This window comes from Pogona vitticeps, chromosome 3 (genome assembly GCF_051106095.1).
Source record: "Pogona vitticeps strain Pit_001003342236 chromosome 3, PviZW2.1, whole genome shotgun sequence".
In the NCBI taxonomy this organism is placed as follows: Eukaryota; Metazoa; Chordata; class Lepidosauria; order Squamata; family Agamidae; genus Pogona; species Pogona vitticeps.
This window is the reverse complement of record NC_135785.1, coordinates 43,654,959-43,677,564: the sequence shown is the minus strand read 5'-3', so window position 1 is coordinate 43,677,564 and position 22,606 is coordinate 43,654,959. Positions and strand designations below refer to the sequence as shown.

The window sequence follows — 22,606 nt, the reverse complement described above, 5'->3', positions numbered from 1 at the left end:
GCAAGCATTAACACACACAAACCTCTTTTTTAACATTTAGCAGGTGAAATAGTACTGAACTGACAAGATAAGGTAAGCATTAGAATTGGTGCTTCATTAGTTTAGCGCTACAGCTATCGCCCTAAACTAGGAGGTGTGTATGTGTGCAAACTCACAAAATGCATTACAGTTGTAGTCCTTACCAGGGCAAGCAGAAGACAGACAAAAGGAGCAAGGTACATCAGCCACCACTCTGTGCATCATAAGCAATGTCATCTAGACACATCCAACAATGCCCCCAAAGTTGGACTCAATTGTCTGATAGGCCCCTTCCAGCTACATTATTCTATGATCATAAAGGACCAATATAGGTGATCGCACCTCCCCAAAGCAAGGCAAAATAATATGACTGGAAACTATATAAGAAAACCCACACCCCAAAACAAAACCTTGCCAGCTGAACAAAATATACTGCATACTTATGCCAAAAGACTGGCTCTACTTGCAATTAATGATAATGTCATGTGGTTGCTGGTATAAATATTCAAGGAAACAGTGAAAAACATAGTATAAACAGTGAGCAAAATACCCATATCTCCTTGCTCCCTTACTTCAGAATAAATTCCACTTAAAATAATATTAGTTACCTTGAAGCAAATGTATATTGTGTTTGGTGTATATTTGTTTGAATGATACTTAGAATTATTTTTGTAGTTTTGTTTTATAATTGATATTTGGATATAGCAGGTTCCTTGACAGAGCCTGAGGGAATAAGAGAGAACAAAGCTATTTCTCAGGACAGAAGCCATTTTGGAATGTTTAAATATATCCAAGACTGATTTGATCTCACATTTGTAAGACAAAATCAGTAATCTCTGTTCCCTGATGTTACAAACCAAGCCCTCATCTGTTATGTAGCAAATATGTACCCATTTCCCCAAGAAAAATTATGAATAGATGATATGGGACTGTGCTGTTTATTATCCTTTCTACTCAGGGCATGGCAGACCTAGTTTTAATTATAGATATTTAGAAGTTGTCTTTATTATGTTATTTTATTTTGCTTTTATTTTGACTGCGAACTGTCTCCAATATCTGCTACAAATGCAAGATAACAGGGAGATACCCAGGTAACATTTAACATTGAAATGCGAAGGCATGACTTAGATCAAAGTCCCTATCCGAGTGTCACCTATATGTTTTGGGCTACGTCTCTCACTAGTCCCAACCTGTCATAACCAGTGACTATAGGCAATGGAATTTGTGGTCCTAAAACACCCTAGAAGATTGTGGAAGGGTGTCTCAGACATTCAGAAACCCTCATAAAGATTGTATGTTATGTCTTGTTATGAAATGTTTGTATAAAAGGCTCGTCCAGCCTACAAAATAGATGCATATCATATTTGATCTAAGGTGGTGGCAGTGTTCTGTATCATCACGTTGCTTACGGTTTGGGGCGACTCTATAAATTAGCAACCTAATCGAAGGCAGGCAAGGTGAAACAGCCAGAGGACAATACAGTGGTAATGAGGACAATGAAAATTAATAATGATGATTATGGCCTCTTCACTTAAACCTCTTTCGCATAAGAGACCACGTGAATTTTTGCTAGTCATGGAGTCTGAGTCCCTTATCCCGGCCGCTAGAAGAGAGGAAAGTAGGGCAATGAAAGGTCGCGCAATCTGTGGATAAGGTCGCCCTTCTTTCCTCTCCCAAGCGTTGAGAACGAAGCCTCATGAACTCGCTTTCCCAGAAGCCTTCGCTTTCACAGCTGCCCGCCGCGCCTTCTCGGAATGTATGATGGTTATTACAGTCTCCGGCTCCGACCACTTCGTAAAGAGAGACGGAGGGCCAGAACTACCTTTCCCAGAAGAGCCGGCGGTGAGGCGGATTGCCGCGCATGGCTGTTGGCGCCCTTTCCCCTCCCCTGCAGTTACGGTTACCGAGTTCAGTGTCCTGGGCTGGCTGGTCCGCAAGGAGCGGGCATGGGGCAGCTGGGCGGGACGGAGCCTCGGGGTGCAGGTGAGGGGCGAAGGACCCCAGAGCGTCCCCGGTTCTGGGGAGAAGGCGGGGTGGCTGGAAGCAAGGCTGGCCGCCGCCGCCGCCGCTGTTGCCATGGCAGGTGTATCCAGAGGCTGGGTGGAGCTGTAATGTCTGGGGCAGGGGGAAACCCGGACGCCCGGGCATCGCCTGTGGGCTGCACACCTTCGGTCTGGACGGTGCCGGGGCTCCGTAAGCGATGCATTTTGGCTTGGCCTGTCGTCTCTTTGTAGGAGCGGCTCGGGAACGAGGCTTCTGCTGGTGCTTTTCTTTGTGCGGTCCCGCCTGCCCGGCCATTCATCCCTGTGAGCCGCTGCCCAGAAGGGCAATCCGTCATGCACGGAGAAGGGACTGCACTCGTGCCAGCTGTGTGTTGCCATGTTTGTCTTTTTCCAAGGCTTGGGGACTGGGGGTTGACACACTGGGCTTACAAGTGAACAGGGTTGGCTTGGATTGGGCTCCCCAAGTCCATCTTCCACTGAACAGAGTTTGTTTTCCTTATACAGTACAGGTGTGGTGTCCATCCAGCTTGCTGGTCAAAGTGGTCTTCACTCTAGAAGGCCTACAATAAATTGTCTGTGAAAATTGTGTGTTAGTGTGTGATGGCTGAAGGGTGCAGCATGGGCATTGTGGTGTAAAAATTAAGAAGCATGATGTTTGGCATGCTAGCCCTACAGGGACTCCAAAATAGTGTATGCCCTCTTTACAATTACCTGGTGAAGCAGTGTCAAGTGTGACTACAACCAGGCCTGGATTATCCAGTTGCATCATCCTTAAGGTGTTATCTGGAATTCTCACCTTTTCAACTCTCCGGATATTTAGACCCTGACAATTGGCTACAATGGTTGGGACTAAACAGGGTTGAAGGCAAAAGGATTTAGGAAGTAAGAAGCCTGAATCTATTTCCCATAAATGGTAGGGCTAGCTTTTCAAATTATTGTTCAGCTTTGTGCTGCTATGGTGTCAGGTTCATTGGAATCTTAAGGTAATGTCTGAGCTTTTTGTTTTCTTCCCGCCTCCTGTAGTTTAAACAATCCATAGAAGAGAGAGAACACTTTTCATTGCTGTATAAGAAGACTAGTGCATGGGTGTTTTGCCAATCTTCAGCTATGGCTCACCTGAGGGAATTTGCCAATCAGGTAAGTGAGAATAGGAGGTTATTCGTAAATCCAGCAAAATGAAACTAAAGCAACCAATGAAACTGAGCTTTCTTCCTTACTCTTGAACTTGGTCAAGGTGCACATAGTATATATACATTCACTGCTTAAGGACATCATACTTGATGACTGGCCAGCTTCCTAGCAGCATTTTCCTTGGAATAAATGGGTTGGCTCTTTAAAATTAGAATTGTAAGGGTGTAATATCCATCCTACATTGAACTGAGTTTGTTTTCTTTATAAAGGTGTGATGTGATGGCAATATGTGGAAGGTGGAAATGCCAGAAAATCTCTTTGCCAGCCTGGTCCGTACAGGTTACTAAACTAAGAAATCTCGGAAGTTAGAAAAAGAGCAGGATTTCTATTTGCTTTTCACTATTTATTTTGGTTATTTATTTCATTAGTTGTATGTACTGTTTCCTTAGTGCAATAGAGACTATGGTTAAAACACAAATATGCAGTGTATGTGTCTACATATGTATGCACGTGTATTTGATGTCTTTATATGATCCACAGAGGGCATAGAATTTAGCTGACTCAGCTGCAAAAAAAAAGGGTGATGGGCTTTGTTTTTTTAGTTCAGTATACACAATAAGCTGTGATACAAAAGAAACAACCATTGACCTTCCTTTGATAATAAATCTACCATGAACATCCTATGTCCTTGAGGTAACAAGACACATTCTTTAGTTGACATGTATCAGATACTGATTTTATTTCTGCACCTGATATTGGGGGATGAATGTAGTTATACTGGAATTCTTCTCTCTTCGGCTTTACTCAGCATAATAACTGTTCTGTATAAACAGATTTCAGGAGAGTGGTCAAGTTACTCTGTTGTCATGGCACTCATGTATTTCCACATGTTTCAAATTTTTTTTTATTATTTTATTATTAAACTATCCTGCTTTTCTCCCAAAACTGGGACTCAGGGCAGCTCACAACAAGATTAAAAGTGGCCACAATGAAAACAGTACATTATAACATTAAAATGTAGTTAAGCAAATCATAATGTTAAAACACAATTCAGTTTAAAGCTTTTAAGAGCATGTGACGAAAGGAGTATGATATGTCCATGAAAAGCCACTTCCCAGGAGTCACTCAGTTGCCAAAAGCCCACCTAAATAGAAGTATTTTTCGTTCTATGCTGTCAAGTTGAAATAGACTCATAGTGACTCTAATAGGGCTTTCAAGGTAAGTGAGTTATAGAAGGCATGGTTTTACCAGTTCCATACACACACACACCACTGAGTTTCTATGGCCGTGTCAAAGCCGTGTCTCCTGAATCCATCACACTATTTACTACACTGTTCTGGGAACTTAATAATAATTGTGTTGTATCAAGTTGATTCTGAACATTTCTAGGATTTTCTAAGTAAAGAGTAGTAAGAAGTGGTTTACTATTCCCTCCTTCTGGGAGCACCCTGAGACTGTGCTGGCCACCCAAAGCTACACAGGCTGACTTTTCTTCTGGGAGGCACAGTGGGGAATTGAACTCACCTAACTCACTGAGCTTTTCCTGCTAGTTAAGAATTGAAATCTATCCACTTCATGGGTGCAATATAATTTTCAGAAATATTAAAAAGATACCTCCCGTTTTTATTTAATGTTTGAGTATTTGCACAATTCTGTTTCCTCCGGTGAAAAATCCAAATATGGTAACCCATAAAGTAATTCTTCTGCAGTGGTTCGGCATTTTGCGTTTCTTTTGTGCCATTCTTTTGTGTTTTGTATGCAAAGTTTGACCTTTCTTGTTTGTTCTTCATGTGCAGAGTATGCTAATTTTTCATATATTGTCATGTTTCCCTTAGATTCTGCTGTTATATTTTCTCAGATATATGAAAAGTTGAATTATTTCCTTTCTTCAATTTTTATTCTCAGTGATCTCTGCTGCTTTTCCTCCTCTGTCTTTTGCCTCTTATTTTCTGAATTTTCCAATCAGATGTTGGAGAAGCATGGCTACTGACCATGTTTTCTAGAGGATTCTGGGAGTCCTCCCAGTATCCATTTCCAAGATACAGATTCGTTCATAACATGTGGTGCTGCTGGGGAAGTCTTGGCATGGTTTGGTGCTCTTTTCTGTGTAGTGCACAGCTCAAGTGTGAGGCCAGCTATTCAGGGACGTGTACAGTCCTTGCAACAGCATGGGAGAATGTTTATCTGTTGCACCCTGTCCAAAGGTTTCTTAATGCTATCTTATCAGTTTAATTATTCATGATAAGAAACAGTTGCCTCTGCTCCAGATTAAAATCTTAGGTGCAGCAGGAACTGAAACAGGCGTGGCTCTTGGTGATAAGTTTATAGGTGAGTTTATACCATGGGTTTGTACAACAATATATGTACCAGGCACAAAACGCTTCTTTAAAAATGGATGTGTACAATGTATGCTTTTAAAAATGTCTGCTCCACCAAGAAAAGTTATATCAGTATTAATAATCCAGGAAAACTTATCTGCATTTTTAGTGTAGGTTTGCAACTCTTCTGCTTGGTGTTTTAAGATTTGTTATCTTCCGAGTAGTTTAACTCCCAGGCATGGTTTGCAACATTTTATTCTGGTAGTGAGGCAGCAAGAAAGAAATGCTGGCATAGACATACCATGATGTTAACCATGGTGCTCTGATTTTCCTGCTAGTTTAGGTGTTGTGGGAGCCCAAGAGAAACAGAAATCCACAACCCAGGTCCATATAATTGCCACTGTGACGTGGGTTTTCTACTCTTACAATCAGATGGAATGCAGCTCCTTCCACTTCTCTTCATGTAGGCAGCTAAGGGAAGGTAGTATATTTGTGTGTGAGAAAGAAAGAGATGTTATGGAAAGAGCTATAATTTTTTTAGCTTTCTTATATTCCTGCTACTAGTCTTATTATCCTTTATGATGATAAGAAAAGGAAGAGCCAGGGTGGTGTAGTGATTCAGAGTGTTGGATTGGGACCTGAGAGATCCACATTCCAGATGGCACTGAGCTGCAAAACTCATTGGTGACCTTGAGCTAGTTACTCTCTTTCGCATCCACTTCACAGTATGAGAGAGGAAAATATGGACTTGGCATAACCATCCATTCTTTTGGATCCCATGATGAGCCAGTTCTTTTAGGAAGTACCTCATCTTAGTTGACAGAGCTTCTGGCCACAATGACACCATGGGCACATATTCTATCAGAACTCTCAGACCTGAAGAAAAGCCCCATAGTCCAAATAAGTGAATACTATGTGGGAAGGGTCACCAAGAGCTAAAACAGACCTGAAAATATGTAATAATATATATATATATAAAAACGCAAGGAAAAATCATAGAGTTGGCCAGTTGTACGGCGTTTTGCAAATTGTAGTCAAACCATTGTGAAGGTCAAAGTTTTCCATTCTTTCTCAGATAGGATCAGGGTGTGTTTTTACAATCTGAGGTGCTGGGATAGTTTTAACAGAAAATGAAGCACTGTACGTACTGATTCGGAGGAACCCTGCAGATTTTTAAGATGGCTCGTTTGTCTCTTTCCTGTTTCCTCTTTACTTCTGCTGACTCAGCACTCCAGGGTTGATCCAGAGGAACTCTTCACTAAGCTAGAGAGGATTGGCAAAGGGTCCTTTGGAGAGGTTTACAAAGGAATCGACAACCGCTCTAAGGAGGTGGTAGCTATCAAGATCATTGACCTTGAGGAGGCTGAGGATGAGATTGAAGACATCCAGCAGGAGATCACAGTGCTCAGTCAGTGTGACAGCCCCTACATCACCCGTTATTATGGTTCTTACTTGAAGGTAACGAAAGCTGCAATAATAGCCTGGATGGCAATGCTTGGGGCAAACGTTATTTAATAAGTGTTACAGCAGATTGTGAACTGAAATGGGTAAATATGGGATTTGTTACATGACAGGGTTTTTCATTTTTCTTTGTGTATTTTTCGTTTAACAATGGTTGTGCCAGAAAATATTATTTGGTAACCAAAAATGGAACAATCACCAGATATAAATCACATTGCAGTCTCTGAGCACAGTGACAGATTCTTCTTAACAGATGAGCTCCATTTCCTAGGTTTCTGTTCTTGTTGCATTTTGCAGCAAATACTTAATTGTACCATTAGGTAAAGAGCAGCAAGCACGTTAGAGGACTGCAGTCTTTGTACCTTTAATTATGTTTAAATAAAATAAACACAAGCAATACAACAAACATTAAAGTGCATGATGTTTTAAAGATTTTTCTGCTTATCTAAGTAGAGCTCAAGGTGCATAGCAGAGGAAATAAAAAAAGTGTGCAATGTGCTGTCTTCCCTCCTATATTAATTCCAAACCAGGCTTTCTCAAGCTTTCATTTACTGAATCTGCAGCTTTTGGGTTTCTGGTCTGAAACTTGATGTTGCATAACCATGGAGTTTGGTCTTCCTATTTTCTTCCTTGCTTGATATTATGATGCAGTGCCCAAAAGTTGGTACTTGATGAAGTATGATAGAGCTTATTAGAAAAGGCAGATGCATAAAGCATTGCTTAAAGGTTGCACTTCAAATCCACTTTCTTTTGCTTAATACTATCCACTATATTGCTTCATAACAACTTGGTGCTAGTGCCATATTCTCCAGAGGTGTCTGGCTCTCAAGTACAGCACTTTCATAAACGTTGTGGATTCTACTGTGTAAAAATACTAATAGCTAAAATCCTGTTGCATAGTTACACATGTGGACAACAAAGTAACTTATAGTGTTTAACTGCTGCTTAATCTACTAGTCCTCACTTCAATTTATGCCTGCTGATCTGAGGGGTTGGCCCATGCCCAAATCTCCAAGCAGGGACTCCTTAATTGCCAGGAAAAAGCTGCTGTTGGTTATACAGTTTGCTTTTCACAGATGTAACTACTTAACAGGATTTTGGCCTCTACTTAACAAGCAAGTTACAGAACTAGAAGGGACACATGGCCTAGCTCTTGCTAGATTTTCAGTCAATATGTAGGGCTTCCTATCTTTTTTTTTCTATAAAGGATTTCTTTATATGTAAGTAACAACGCAAGGGAGAAAACCAAGGTAGAAACCTCTGCTCTGCTGTGCTGTTGTTTTGTATGTTGTATTATTTTTGTTTTAAAATAAGAATCAAACTCTCAAGCATGTGACTTTACCACAGTCAGCTGCAATCAGTCTAGAACTAGGAATATCGAAAGTCCTCCACAAAAATGTGGTACTTGATGTTAATATCCATCCAACTATTATTCTGGTCGTTGGGAGCTGTACTAAAGCTATGGGCTGAGGGATGTACATGTTACTCTTGCCTCCTCTAAGGCAAACATAGGTGGTCTTGGAATTAACTGCATCTTAAAGCAACTTGTTTAGCTCTCATATTTCTATGTCTAATTTACAGGGCACAAAACTCTGGATAATCATGGAATACTTGGGAGGTGGCTCAGCATTGGATCTAGTAAGTATCTTGATTTCTTCCTTATTCTCTGTATTCAGCTTTGTACATTGGATTCAAGGGTCTGATTCCAGCATTGGTTCCATGAGATGCAATCACAAATCCTAACACTTTGCAGATTCCTTGTATTTCACAATAGCATAATTTTGGGCCAAGTGACTCATAAATAAAGATCTCAATACCATTTAGTAGCTGGAATTTAAATATGGCACAGTCACTTCTTTCTGATCCTGCCTATAGATTATATGTACATAGATATATAACTGACTCCTCTTGCATTACTCCTCTTTCATATCTCCTTTTCTTCAATCCTCATTCTAGTTATTTTTTGTTTTGTTTTGTTTTTTTAAAAGAGGAAACAGGACAGCTTTTCTTATAAATCTTGTAATTCCCACAGTCACATCAGCCATATTTCTTCCCCTTTCTTTCAGCTGAAGCCTGGCCCCTTGGAGGAGACCTACATTGCCACCATCCTGCGAGAAATTCTAAAGGGTTTGGACTATCTTCATTCTGAAAGGAAAATCCACAGAGATATCAAAGGTCAGGTTTGCAAAATAAACAGCTGTGTTCCTTTCTCGGCAGTTCTCTCTGGAGATCACTGAAGCCATAACTGCCATTTGCTGTGCATTGATATCCTTAGGAAAAGCAAATCTATCTCAAACACCAGTCTTTCTGTGAACTTCCTTTAAATTAAGGAGCTTGGACTCTGTTGCGAATCTCTGCATTCATCAGATTAGTCTGAAGAATACTCAGGTGTTGTTGCTGTTGTTTTTAAAGAGAGAAATTTGTTTGTGAAAGTGGGGAAGACGCTTCAGTGAAGCCAGTTGTCTGCCAGATGAGTACTGAACAGAAGAATCTTGATTTCCACTTGTCAGATAAGATAATCGAATGTTGTTATTGTGCAGAAGTCATAGGCACTGCTTGCTAACCATGAATGTGGCTGCTCAAGTTGTGAAATCTGTAAGGGCATTTGAACCAACATCAAAATGATGTATATAAAATTACTTTGAATTAGCATGATGTCACAATTTTGAATTTACTTCCTATAAAAACAGCAAGGAATTATGTGGCACACTAAAGACTTATTTACATGTATGTTTTTATAGACTATAGCCCATTTCTTCAAATGCAGCTATTGTATCTAATAAGCGGGCTACAGTCTACAAAAGTTCATACATGATAATAACTCCTTTGTTTTTAAGGTAACAAAAGATTCTTGTTTTTGTTACAGCAGATTAAAACAGCTAACCCACTGGAAAACCCTTATACAGTGGTGCCTTGCTTAACGATTTTAATTGATTCCGGAAAAAACATTGCTATGGGAAAACATCGCTAAGCGAAACGCGTTTTCCCATAGAGATGCATTGAAAACCGGATAATCAGTTCCAATGGGAACGGATTACCGTCCTTAAGCGAAAATTGCCATAAGCGAAACGCGGTTCCTCCATTGGAATGCATTGAAACCTTTTCAATGCATTTCAATGGGGGAGAAAAAAATCACCAAAAATTCAAAAAGAGTCAGAACGAAGCCAAATTTGGTTAACAAAGGGTTTATTAAGTGCGCTAACGATTTCAAGCACTCTAAACCTTTTTAAAACAATTTAACACCTTTTAAAAATAGCGAAAACGGAGCTGTCAAAAACAGGGGGACCTAAACTGTCATCGCTAAGTGAAGCAAGGTCCCGAACATCGCTATGCGAAATTCCCCCATTGGAAACATCGTTAAACGGAGCGCAAGATCTCTCCTAAAACCTCATTGCTAAGCGAATACATCGTTAAACGAGGCAATCGCTAAGCGAGGCACCACTGTAGCAGTAAGTCCTGCTGAAACAATTTTGCTTCATAGACAGTGTCCTTAGTTGATAGGTTTGAATTCTTCACAGCTTTTCCTGAGACCTATAGTGTGTGTGCACATAGTGTGCATAATTACAATATTCTTTACACTTCTTTTGGATCATGATCCTTTTATAAGTGCATTGAAACCAAACAGAAATCTGGTTCAGTCCTCCATATTCTTGCAGTGCCATTCCCAAGGTGATTTGAGAGAGGAGACCGGGGAAGGAGAACTAAATGAGTTAAAGACAATATGGAAATTTAGAGAAGGCAACCTGATTATTGTTAAGGAGGGCTGGGTCATACAGGGCCCATGGTGCACATGTGTCTCTACCTCCTTTAGTGCTCCTCAGTGGTCACTTGCTATCACTGTGCCTTGTTTATAAATAGATTCACATTCCTGGAAGCATTCTGAAATCAAAATTCTATTGGCAACCAAAATGCATGGTGAGCTTTGTGCATTGTTTTAAGGGGGAAAAAGGCTTTTAAAGGTAAAATACCAATTTTGTTTTGCTACCACTGAAGCAAGTTTGATGGCAAAGGATGGGCTCAAGTGATGCCAGCATGAGTCTTACTAGTTGCCCACTCCTGGGGTAAGAGAATGGATGAGAGATGAGATAGAGGACTAAGCCAGCTTTCAGTTATTTTTGCATAAATCTGTGAAGCTTTTAAAACATTGTTCTTAACTTCTCCACTACCAGTCTATGAAAGAACACAGAAAGTGTTTATCATAGCTTCGGAAAGATGTTGCTTTTTATTGTTAGGGAGGGTATGGTATACTTCTTTTGCTTCAAAATTTTCTTTTTTTTGTATGAACAGCTGCCAATGTGCTACTTTCAGAACAAGGAGATGTAAAACTAGCTGACTTTGGTGTTGCTGGCCAACTGACAGACACTCAAATAAAGAGAAACACCTTTGTTGGGACTCCTTTTTGGATGGCACCCGAAGTCATCAAACAGTCAGCCTATGATTTCAAGGTGAGCCAAGAAAAGCAGGCAAAAGCTTAGAAGTCCTCAGCTTCTTGATTAGAATGCATATCACATTATCCCAAAAGATGAGCATCCTGTGTTAGAACAAATAAAGGGGGTGCAGACAGGTGTCCATGGCTGAGGTGAACCAACCTTTTTCCTTTGAATTTTCATGGGATATATACATGCCCAATGTATCCAGCCCTGATTAGTACATCTATCTGTATGCCCCCTCATTCTTCAAGGTTAGCAGCTGTGTCCTCTTTTATCTATTGTAAACATGTGTATGATTTTGATCCTATGAGTCACATGCTCAATCTGTGTTCATGTTTATAAATATATATGCCCTCCCTTTTAATCACACATGGAAAATGCTTCTTCTGAACTCCCAAGAATTTTCCCTGTCAGTGCCCTTGAGCATTGAGATATTTTCCTCTACCACTTTCCATCAGATCCTAGGTTTGTAACCTGCGGTTTGTGGATCCCCGGGGGGCTGTGATGTCCTCACAGGGGGGCCATGAAGGTTTGAAGAAATGTTTTGATCTTTTGCAGTTAGAAAAGAAATAGTCAATGAAAGCAAGAAAAGGAAACATAGAACAAAATCTTAATTTCCCTTGCTTGTGTAAAACTTGGCTTTTCTAACCCACTCCCTCTATTAAAAATAAACAACTTTAAACTTTAAATAAATATTTGATGCACTTTAGGGTTTTAAATCTTGAGTCGAGTCTTGTTGGTCTGCAGCAATAAAAGGTATTTCAAGGGGATCTGTGGTAAAAAAAGGTTAAGAACCATTATATCAGATGATTAAACTGAGGCTATTGGATTTTGGACATATTACGATGTTCCATGTTATGGAAAAGACAACAAGACTAGGAGAAACGGAAGACTTAATGTGAGATTCACTCAATAAAAAAAGTGGCAACCTTTTGTTGCAAGATTTGAGCAGGGGTGTTCACTGGTAAGGCCTTCTGGAAGTTAATCCAGGGTATGATCAGATGGAGATACACCTTGTGTTTTGGACCACTTGTGGCATGGTTTGGTATAAGCTGCTCTCTGGTGATCAGATGATGTACAGGGGATCACGAATCAGCCTGACCCTGTGCCATGCTCAAGATGGACTTTTGTGTTCTAGCAGTTGGGCTGCTCTGTTTTGTATCCAGGCTGGACCAGTTGCTTTACAGACAAAAGGATCCCTTTGAGGGTGATTGTTCTCAGCAAAGCACCCCTTTCTCACACAATGAGATGTGATCCTTTATTACCATCTGATCACACTCTTGCAGAGTTGCAATTTGTCAGCACAAAACAAGAATAGCAAAACTAGGAATTTTACAGTTCTGAGAATGAAAAATTGCACTTTGCTTATGAGGTGAAAGGCAGTGGACAAAGGAAGCATCTTTTTCTTTCTGCCCTTGATTCCATTCACCCTCAATTCATTTTAACTCATGACTTCCTCAAATTATGCCAATTAGTATCACCTTGAGATTGCTGACCAAGAGGAACGTTTTTCAGAAACGCGAGTTTCTGAAAAAAGCCAAAACATTCCATAACTTTGTTGTTATGGCCCATCAGATCACCTCCATCTCATGGCTACCCGATGAATGAGCACTCTCTAGAATGTCCTATCCTCAGCCGTCCTGCTCAACTCTTGCAGACTCAAGCCTCAAGTTCATCTCCTGTTTGGTCTTCCTATTTTCATGCTGCCTTCCACCTTTCCCACCATTATTGTCTTTTCCAGGGTATCTTTTCTTCTCATGATGTGTCCAAAGTGGGGCAGTCTCAGTTTCAACATGTTTGCCGCCAGAGATAGTTCAGACTTGATTTGATCAAGGACCCACTTGCTTGTCTTTCTTCGGATTAATCAATTTTTTTTCCTGTCAGCCTTCTCAATTCTCCAGGTTTCACATGCATGGAAATGTAAGAGTGTGGCCTTAAAATTTTTTTAAATTACATTTGTGCTGCCAAATGTAAGAAAAATCCTGAGCTTTGGTAAAACCTACTAATTTTCAACACATAAGAAAGCAATCAGTAATTATCACCTCTTTAAATCATGAGTGGGAAAACACTGAACTGGATGCAGCCTGAAAGGCCCCATGACCACCCTTACAACATTTGAAGCCAGTGAATATTTTTTCCATTCTTAGTTGCAGCACAGAACTGCAGTTGTGGAGACCACAGCTGGGGAGGATTACCTCCCCCTCCCCAGCTGTGACACACACACACACACACCCCACACTATCTTTCCTCACATTGCAACTAGGCTAGAAAAGGCATAACCTGAGTCAGTGGAAGCATTTTCCAAAACTAAATGGAATAGTAAGGTGAATGACTAAGAGTCTTTCAGCGAGTTCTCTTTTCCTGAGAATGAGGATCAGAGTTATTTCCCATGTTATACTTGTCTCTATGGTTTAGACTAAATAAGTGTTCTGAGTATATGTATATTATTTGATTTTTTTCTTTCCTCCCAGGCTGATATTTGGTCCCTTGGTATAACTGCAATTGAACTGGCAAAAGGAGAGCCTCCGAATTCTGATCTGCATCCTATGAGAGTTCTCTTTCTGATTCCCAAGAATAACCCTCCAACACTAGAGGGACACCACAGTAAACCCTTTAAGGAATTTGTGGAAGCCTGCCTAAACAAGGACCCTAGATTTGTAAGTGATGTTTCTGTTTCTCCTTGTAAGTCAACCCCCAAGTAGTGGGTCAGAGAGACTTCCTGAGGGTCAAGAAATCTGGCAGCTCTCAGCTGGAAAAAACTCTTACTGCTTGTCGTTCAGATATGAGTTAGCAGGAACAGGTAGAACAGGCTTCTGTCATTTTCAAAATGACTCCTCAGAAAGCCATAGTTGCTGTTATTGTTTTGCTTCTGGCAGATAACATATCTTGCTTTATTTTCTGTGTTTATATAGAGGCCTACTGCGAAAGAATTGCTAAAGCACAAATTTATTACACGCTACACCAAGAAAACATCATTTCTCATGGAACTCATTGATCGGTACAAACGCTGGAAGTCAGAGGGACATGGGGAAGATTCCAGCTCTGATGACTCAGACATGTATGTGTTTTTCCTGCTTTTCGTCATCTTCATCTCATTTCCCCTAATCTTCATTCGTAAATTAATGCTACTTATCAGTTGCTACTAAAAATAACTTTTATACAGCGTAAACTTTTCTGTAGACAAATAACTCCTGTAACAGGTTGTTTAAAGATGATGATGACGACAACAACGACAGCAACAGTAATACGTGGTTTATTGGGGAAGGGCAAATATCATAATTTAGCAACCTGGTTGCTCCCATAACTGAGAGGAGTGGAATATGTGGGGATTTTTTTCCTGGGTATCTGATGTAGCTAGTCTAAATTAGTCCTATTTTATTTTATGATGTTTACCGTATTTTTCCGTGTATAAAACAACACATTTTACTTAAATAATTAGACAAAAGATTAAGGGTCGTTTTATACATGGAAGACAACCGCTTAGGAAGTGGCTAGAGCAGCCGTGAAAGGGCAGCAGGATCAAAGGGGTATGAGCGTGCTATCCTTTCACAGCTGCGTTACCCATTTCCTAAGCCTCACGGGGCTTAGGAAGTGGGTAACCAAGCCGTGAAAAGGCAGCAGGATAACACCCCTTTGATCCTGAAGCAGCCATGAAAGGGCAGCAGTATCAAAGGGGTGCGAGTGTGCTGCCCTTTCACGGCTGTGTTGCTTAGGAAGTGGGTAACACAGCTGTGAAAGGGCAGCAGGATCAAAGGGGTAATGCAGCCATGAAAGGGCAACACGCTCGTACCCCTTTGATCCTGCTGCCCTTTTATGGCTGCTTTACTCACTGGGTCATCTTATAAACAGAAAAATTACGGTATATGTTAATTTTATTTTTACTTGTAGTACTGTCTTTTGTTTAACTATGTTGTGAACCACCTAGAGTAGCTTTGGCTAGATGGGCGGTATGTGAATCAAATAAATCATCATAATCTGATTGTAGGAAACAGAATATCTGATAAATATGTCTTTGATGCACTAGTGAGAAAGCAGAAGATAGTTAACTAATTGTAAGAAAGTTTGAATTAAGATGTCTCTGCATCTCTATTTCTAGTGATGGAGATGCTGATGAGAGGGATCAAGGACCCATGTGGACCTTCCCACCAACGATCCGCCCAAATTCCTTGAACAAGCTGCACAAAGGGATACCCCATAATGGGTCCCAAAAGGTCAGTGGTGGTGATGTAGAATTTCTTGGAGGGTCCTGATATCTCAGCATCAGAACATGGGTTGGTTGCGCATTTGAGTCTGTGCATACTCTGCCCCGGGCTTTTGGTGACATAGAGCAGGGGTAGACAACCTGTAGCCAGATGTTTTGGGATTATACCTCCCATCATCCTTGAGTGGAAGTTGAAGTCCAACAGTTCTAAAGGCCCATAGGTTCTCCATATTAGTAAGTTTACTTTTAAGCAACACAATACAGGATTTTTCCCAGAATGGTAAAACTGCTCTTAATATGTTACCAAGACATCTACAGTATATCACTTTGTTTCTGTCAGAAAGGTTGCTCTTAATGCTTATGTCATATATCTGGCTTTTCCTTTTCCTAGAGTAATACTGGAAGCTATTGAGAGTCCATAGCAGAACATGATTTTTAATTAGTGTTACTTGTTCTCCCCTTTTCCTACTATGCCATATAGATTATTGTTGCTTACCAGTACAGAACATTGGGGGGGGGGATTATAGAGGAAGACTCAAATACCCTGTTTCCCTTGAAAATAAGACTTAACTTGAAAATAAGCCCTAGTATGATTTTTCAGGATGCTTGTAATATAAGCCCTACCCTCAAAATAAGCCCCAGTTAAGTGAAACCCCGCCCTCCACCATTGTGCAGCAACCAGATGACCAGATGACATGACTGTGAAATAAAACATCCCCTGAAAATAAGCTCTAATGTGTTTTTTTGGAACAAAATGAATATAAGACCCTGTCTTATTTTCAAGGAAATTCAATAGATAGGACTGGCCTGGATAACACTGACTGTCAAGCTTCCTTTTTCTGTTTCTAGCCTGCTGAGCCTATAAAGCGGCAACCACGGTCACAGTCTCTCTCTACTCTTGTACGTCCCGTCTTTGGAGAGGTGAGGCAGGGGTCGGCCTTCTTTTCCTATAGCTGTTTATAAAATGTGATGTGTTTCACTAAGAAACAAAGGACATTAGGATAAAAGAATAGAGATCAGGAGCTGGAGAACAGGTTGAGTGTGTGATTCTATAGGGAGAAATGAGATTTTCTGCTTATATGCTTGTATTTCATTGTTTGCAGTGGCATCTCAGCTTCAGCTGCTTTGCCAAGCCATGCAACAATGAAGTTACACCTTCTCCTGGGTTCCACCTCTCTTTTTGCATCTGATACACAAACAGTTGTGACTCATATTAAACAAGTTGGGGCAAAACTTGGCAGGATGGAGCAGCTTGGGGCAACACTTGACATGGTGGATTTCCACCCACATATCGTGTGTTCCGTTTACACAAGGAAAAACCGATAGAGGAACAGGCAAGTTAACATGAAATGATGTGTGCAAATAAGGGGAACACCGTTTCCACCTTAGCTTGCTTCACATTTTTGAAGCAGCTTTCTCCCTAGTCCTGCTTGGTAGGCTAAGAGAATACTGCTTCAAACAAAGAAGTTTAGGGGAAGAGGCAGAGTTTTGTTTCCCAGAATAGTTAAAAAAGAAGAAGTTCTGTACAAAAACTTATGTGTGAGCCGGCAGAGTAATGTCCACAATTGCTCCATCAGATCTAGTTTGTCTCTTTTGAATCCTACTTTTGGGGTTGAGGGTGTTAAGACAATGACAGATGTGTGTAACTGACAAGTGTGGAACGACTGCAGTCCAGCAATGCTCATCATTTCATGTATCAGTTTTCTTGTTGCAGAAAGTGAAATTGAATTGACCTCAAAAGGGCTTTGCATTTTGACCCTGTAGTTATTCAGGACTGTGATGTGTTGTCTAATGCACAAGTTTCTCAAAGAGAAAAGGCAGAATCCAGTTAAGCAGCTGGTGCAACCGAACTCACCTAATAATTGAATACATGAGTATGAACCATTAATGGTTTATGTGGCTTTAAGCTGGATGCTGTTCTGTGTTCTCTAGCAAAAATAAATTCTTTCCACCAGGGGGATGGGTAATATTCATGGTTGTTCCAGACCACGAGCATTAGGCTTTGCCCTGCTCTGTATCCTGCAGTGTGGGAGGCAGCTTGAATTCAGGAAAGGACAACTAGATTGATCCTTGGATTATAAGCCAGGCTCTGTGAGGACAGGTAAAAGCCATTTATTTGTACAGTTGATGGAAGGGAGAGTTGCTAAACCAGGCAGTCTTTTGATTACACACACAGATTGCATTTACAACTCATGACTTTTGTTTTGTTTTTGTAATCTTTTGAGAGAATCATTTAGTGCAGTCTGACTGAAGCAAAGCATATTTTATAGTCTAAATTCTAGAATGGAATAAGGGATTACAGGTCACATACTGTGTCGTAGGTGGGAAACCCATGCTGTGATAAACTTTAACTGTGTGGCTGAGCCCTGTGTTTCAGTGGAATAGGGTTGCTGTATTTTGTACTACCTATGTGTGTGTGCAAACTTTGATAAATAAGTTGGTCTATACCTGCTGTTAAACCTCAACTAGTGCAGTCAAAATTTACTGTCTTAAACCTGCCTTGATTATCTTGATTTCAGTACTGTATTTGGAAATTATTTGGGGCTGTATTAATTTAATTTATATGCCCTGGTTCATTCTGAAGAACCCAGAATGGCAAACACCACAAAGCCATTACATACATACTATGCACAATAAAATACTTCACATAGATTATGAAACACAATAAAATTATCAACAATCTAGATAATTTTATCTTGTATTGTTGTTTAGTTGCCTCTGACTTACAGCAATCTTATGAAGGAGTGACCACCACAATGTCCTGTCCTCAACTGCCCTGTCTAGCTCTCATAAACTCAAGCCTGTGGCTTTCCTTTACGGAGCCAATCCATCTCATATTTGGTCTCCCTCTTTTCCTGTTGCTTTCCACCTTTCCCAGCATTATTGTCTTCTCCAGAGAACCCTGTCTTCTCATGATGTGGCCAAAGTAGGACAGCCTCAGTTTCAACATTTTTATCTCCAGAAATAGTTAGCCTTGATTTGCTCTAGGACACATATTTCAAATCAAATTTTTCCCTGTCATTATCTTATATATGCTACCATATAATGAACCCACATAAATAGAAGTTCCTTGCATCCAAAAGTCCAGCAACACATCTGTGCCCTACATCCCCTTCTGAATCCCTGCAGGGTTGTCACACCTTGCAGGGATTCAGGGAAAGAATTCCAAAACACAGGGGCAGCAGCGCAAATATATATATATTTTAGTACATTCAAGCTGGACAGCTTTTAATGGTTGGCACATTTAGAAGGGTAGTTCCAGATTAACTCAATTGGAATGGAGGTGGCACAGTAATTACATGGGTCACAACCCATGTAATACTTTAAAGCAGTGGTCCCCAACCTTTTTAACCCTGCGGACTGGTTAGGGAAGCTTGGGCACTCCCTGCGCGCATGTGTGAAGGAGCGGGAGGGCGCTCATGCGCATGCACAAAGGGTGGCGTGGCGCTCAGGGGCACTTCTGCGCGTGTGCAAAGGGATGGGGGAGTGTTCACATGGGCACAGACACGTGTGTGCGCATGCACAAAGGGGCTGTACGGGGGGGAGTGCGGGCGGGGATGCGGGGGAGGTCTGTCTCCGTGGCCCGATTTGGCTTAGGCCACAGACCAGCACCGGGCTGCAGACCAGGGTTTGGGAACCTTTGTTTTAAAGGTAATAACCAACACTTTGAATGGAACCTAGAAAACCACTGGCAGCTGATTCAGCTGGTGCAAAATAGATAACATATCATGACAGTATACAACAGAAAATACGCAGTGCACTGAATAGGGTGAGATGGTGAGAAATGAATGTATAAATAAGGATGCTCAACATCAAAATAAATAGTGTGGTCCTTAGTCCCTGTATGCTCCAAGTGGATCTAGTTGTCCTCCCTTAATGCTTTCAATTTGCTAAGCAGGATTTAGAAATGACTTAAGTGTGCCAATAAAGTAATGTGCTTCCTAGCAGGGGCTGCCAGCATCCCAGCAGCTCTCATTATTTCATAAATTCTTAAATGATGCAAGCGTTTGGAGACATTTAAGAATAGTGTGGGATGGCTTAGTGATTTCTCTGATATGACATTCCAGCATCTGCCTAAAAGAAATGAGACCTTGCACACTATTCTATTTAACTAAAAGTCTCAAAGAAGCATGTTTAGTACTGCAGATGTAGATTATTTTAGACATGCCCGTGTTCTATAGTTATGTGAAGGAGGGGGAATGTACTTCATTATAACAATACCACTAAATGCTGTTGCCTTCACCAAAAATAACCAGTAGTAATTTTGTGTTGCTATAGCTTAGACCTTTCTCCTATTCCAAACCAATTTCTGACTAATTTCTTGGCAGCTTAAAGACAAGCACAAGCAGACTGGAGGTAATGTAGGAGCCATGGAGGAACTGGAGAATGCCTTTGGTTTAGCCGAGGAGTCTTGTCCAGGAATCTCTGACAAATTAATTGCACACATGGTGGAGCGAGTGCAAAGGTAAAAGTGCTTAGGATGGTTAACTTGACCAGATTAACTTAGTGCTGAGATGGGTAGCAAAACCATGTCCTATCCCTGTATATGTTCTCTTCTAACACTACTGTTGGAACTAGGGTATAGTTGGGTGGTGTAGATCTCAGACCTGATCTTAAAGTCAGCTTTCTAGAATTCCAACGTTTCATAGAAGAGTGAAATCTGAATTCATGTTGTATATGCAAGTCAGAACCAACAAGTGGCCAGTTACCTAGATCACTTAATTCTGGTTAAGCATGACATGGTATTTTGGGCTGAGGCTTATTATTATTATTATTATTTTGTGGCTCATTCATTTTTATGCTTGAAGAAAATTCATAAAGCATATATTTATTCACAATGAAGGAGCCTTAAAAACTTTGTTCTCGCTTCCTCAGGTTCTCACATAGCAAGAACCATTTGACTTCAGCCCGCTGAAGAATCTGCTCTTTGTTACTCATTGAAGGAAGGGTGATTCCTCCTCAGCTCCATAAAGAACTGTGTCTTGAATCCATCACCATCTCTGCGTTGGATGTTTAACATTGTGCTATGGATTCCCAGACATTTTACAGCCTTTGTGTGTGTGTTTTCATGACCATCCAGGATTGGATTTGCAACACAAGTGATCATGGACTATTTGCAGAGCCCTAGAGGGGCAATTTCTACAGTATATTTCATGGAAGTTTTTAATTATATCCAATTTTTCTCAGGTCAGACCTTGTTCCAACACAAAATCCTGACTGCTGGAAAATGGAAATTCATAGACAAACACATTCCATAAAGGAAATGGGACTGTGGCAGTTCCCTGGTCCAGCCATTGGTAAAGTATATGTGAGAATATCGTTTAGTAAGGAAGGACTCTCATCACCCAGTTAAATGGGCACAGATATGCTAGTGCTACTCAAGAGAATGTTAAGTCCCTTTTCAGCTAAGAGATCAGGAGGACTGGGTTTGCAGTTGCTGAGACAGGTAAAGTTTGCCTTCTCTTTCTTCTGTCTACCTGTCCTTTTTTGACAGGACAGGTTTGACTGTTGCTGAGCTCTTCGCTAGCAATAGCTTGGAGAAGATGCACTCCCAAATCCACCAAGGCCTTTTGCTGCTACTTAGCATCCTGAATATAGATGCTCAGTACTACGCTTATGTTCCTATCCAAGTCAAATATTTTGGCAGAGTATTGTGCAATTGTTTTTTTTTAAAGGAAAGAAGCTACATTCTTAAGCGTTTTGCAGCACAGAGAGGGAAGTTCTACCCAAAGTATTCAACTTTGTAGATGTCTGCTATTTTGTGAAATTAGGTTTTCAGTTAAATGGAAGAACATGTGTGGTGCCAGAAGTTGGAGAATCTAGGTGACACTGTTAAACACATCCCATATTTCTCTTTAATGGATTGTTCCATTTTATACTTGAACAGTATTGTTATCTGAGTTGCTAATGACCATTATCTCTGGTTCTACTTGAGCATTAATACCTTCAACTTGGGAAATTTCAACTTGCCCTTCCTCCTCAGGAGCAATGTAGCAGATTGGAATGCTGGATATACTCACTGCAAAGGGTCCATTCTAGGAAGGTGGAGAGGAAGAATCCACAGTGGGGTTTCTGCCCCTCACTGCCGAACAGATTATATGTATTCTTCCTCTGCACAACCAAGAGAATCAGAACAGTAACATATACTGAACACTGCTATTTTGAAACATCTTTTCCAGAATCTATAGAGCGATTTTGTCATTGAAAGTTGTCCTCCCCAGGTATTATTTAACAGGTATTGGGTGGATGCAGGGAGGAATGTTCTACACCTTCTGTACAAACTGTTACAGAAAAACTAATGGAGTATGCACTGTATTGGTATATATACATTATGTTGGAGAAGTATCTTAACAGTTGCAGCTGCTCCTGCTATCTGGTTCATGGCTGAGTACAAAACATAGGTAGAAAGATGAATTATTCTTTTCCTAACCCACAACTGTTCACAACATAGGTGGGAACCTTGTAGAAAAGGAAAACAGGAAACTGCTATTTTGTGAAGGTCATTGAAAAAGACCTTATTCAACTCTGACTGTCAGCTAAAGGCTCTCAGAAGTATCTCTCCAGTATTCAAAGCAGCAATGGCTTAATTTTTCAAATGAGTAATGAGAGGGATCTGCCACTTCTAATAAAATTAAGTTGTCAAGTTAAAAGCTAATGTTGTGTGTGTTTATACATTATTACTAGAAGCACCAAGCCAAGTTAAAGTTTCTCTATGGAAATAGGATCTGACTATTTCAATGACACTGATTAAAGGGCAATGATGTTTGCTATAGGATTCCCACTAGTGATGTTTTGTAATTTGCCCAAAATGGTGTCCATTCACTTGCAGATCAGCCACACTTCATACATAGTTTTGGGTGGTCAAAGAGAACTTGCGATCTGATTTCAGGGTTACAAACAAAAAAAAACCTTCTAGAATCAGAAGAGTAAACCACACTATGTATCTGAAAAAAATGAGAATGTTGCAGTATTTTTGAGAGAGCTATAGTAATTTTCAATTATTAAATATTCAGTAGGATAAGAATTGATTATGACTGAGTAGTA

General features: G+C 40.5%; 1 protein-coding gene across 3 annotated transcripts; it reads left to right on the top strand.

The window, feature by feature from the left end:
* The first annotated feature begins 1,038 nt into the window (after positions 1-1,038).
* Positions 1,039-22,217, top strand: STK25 (serine/threonine kinase 25). Of its 3 annotated transcripts, XM_020786406.3 has the most exons (12): positions 1,039-2,001; positions 3,045-3,158; positions 6,698-6,928; positions 8,513-8,569; positions 8,998-9,106; positions 11,219-11,376; positions 13,833-14,018; positions 14,274-14,419; positions 15,458-15,572; positions 16,412-16,483; positions 19,891-20,027; positions 20,438-22,217. In XM_020786406.3, exons 1-12 carry the CDS (start codon positions 1,777-1,779, stop codon positions 20,475-20,477), a joined length of 1,590 nt encoding a protein of 529 aa, XP_020642065.2. In that variant the 5' UTR covers positions 1,039-1,776; the 3' UTR covers positions 20,478-22,217. The 3 variants fall into 3 exon arrangements, with proteins under 3 accessions (XP_020642065.2, XP_072851998.1, XP_072851999.1); XM_072995897.2 differs by lacking the exons at positions 1,039-2,001; positions 3,045-3,158; positions 6,698-6,928 and adding an exon at positions 8,119-8,151; XM_072995898.2 differs by lacking the exons at positions 1,039-2,001; positions 3,045-3,158; positions 6,698-6,928 and adding an exon at positions 8,163-8,181.
* The last annotated feature ends 389 nt before the right edge of the window (positions 22,218-22,606 follow it).

Bases quoted from the DNA above. Each gene is read 5' to 3' on its own strand.
- STK25 (XM_020786406.3), top strand. From the start codon at position 1,777: ATGATGGTTATTACAGTCTCCGGCTCCGACCACTTCGTAAAGAGAGAC. The intron at 3,159-6,697 runs GTAAGTGAGAAT...CTGCTGACTCAG, and splicing joins TGAGGGAATTTGCCAATCAG to CACTCCAGGGTTGATCCAGA. The intron at 15,573-16,411 runs GTCAGTGGTGGT...TTCTGTTTCTAG, and splicing joins CCCATAATGGGTCCCAAAAG to CCTGCTGAGCCTATAAAGCG.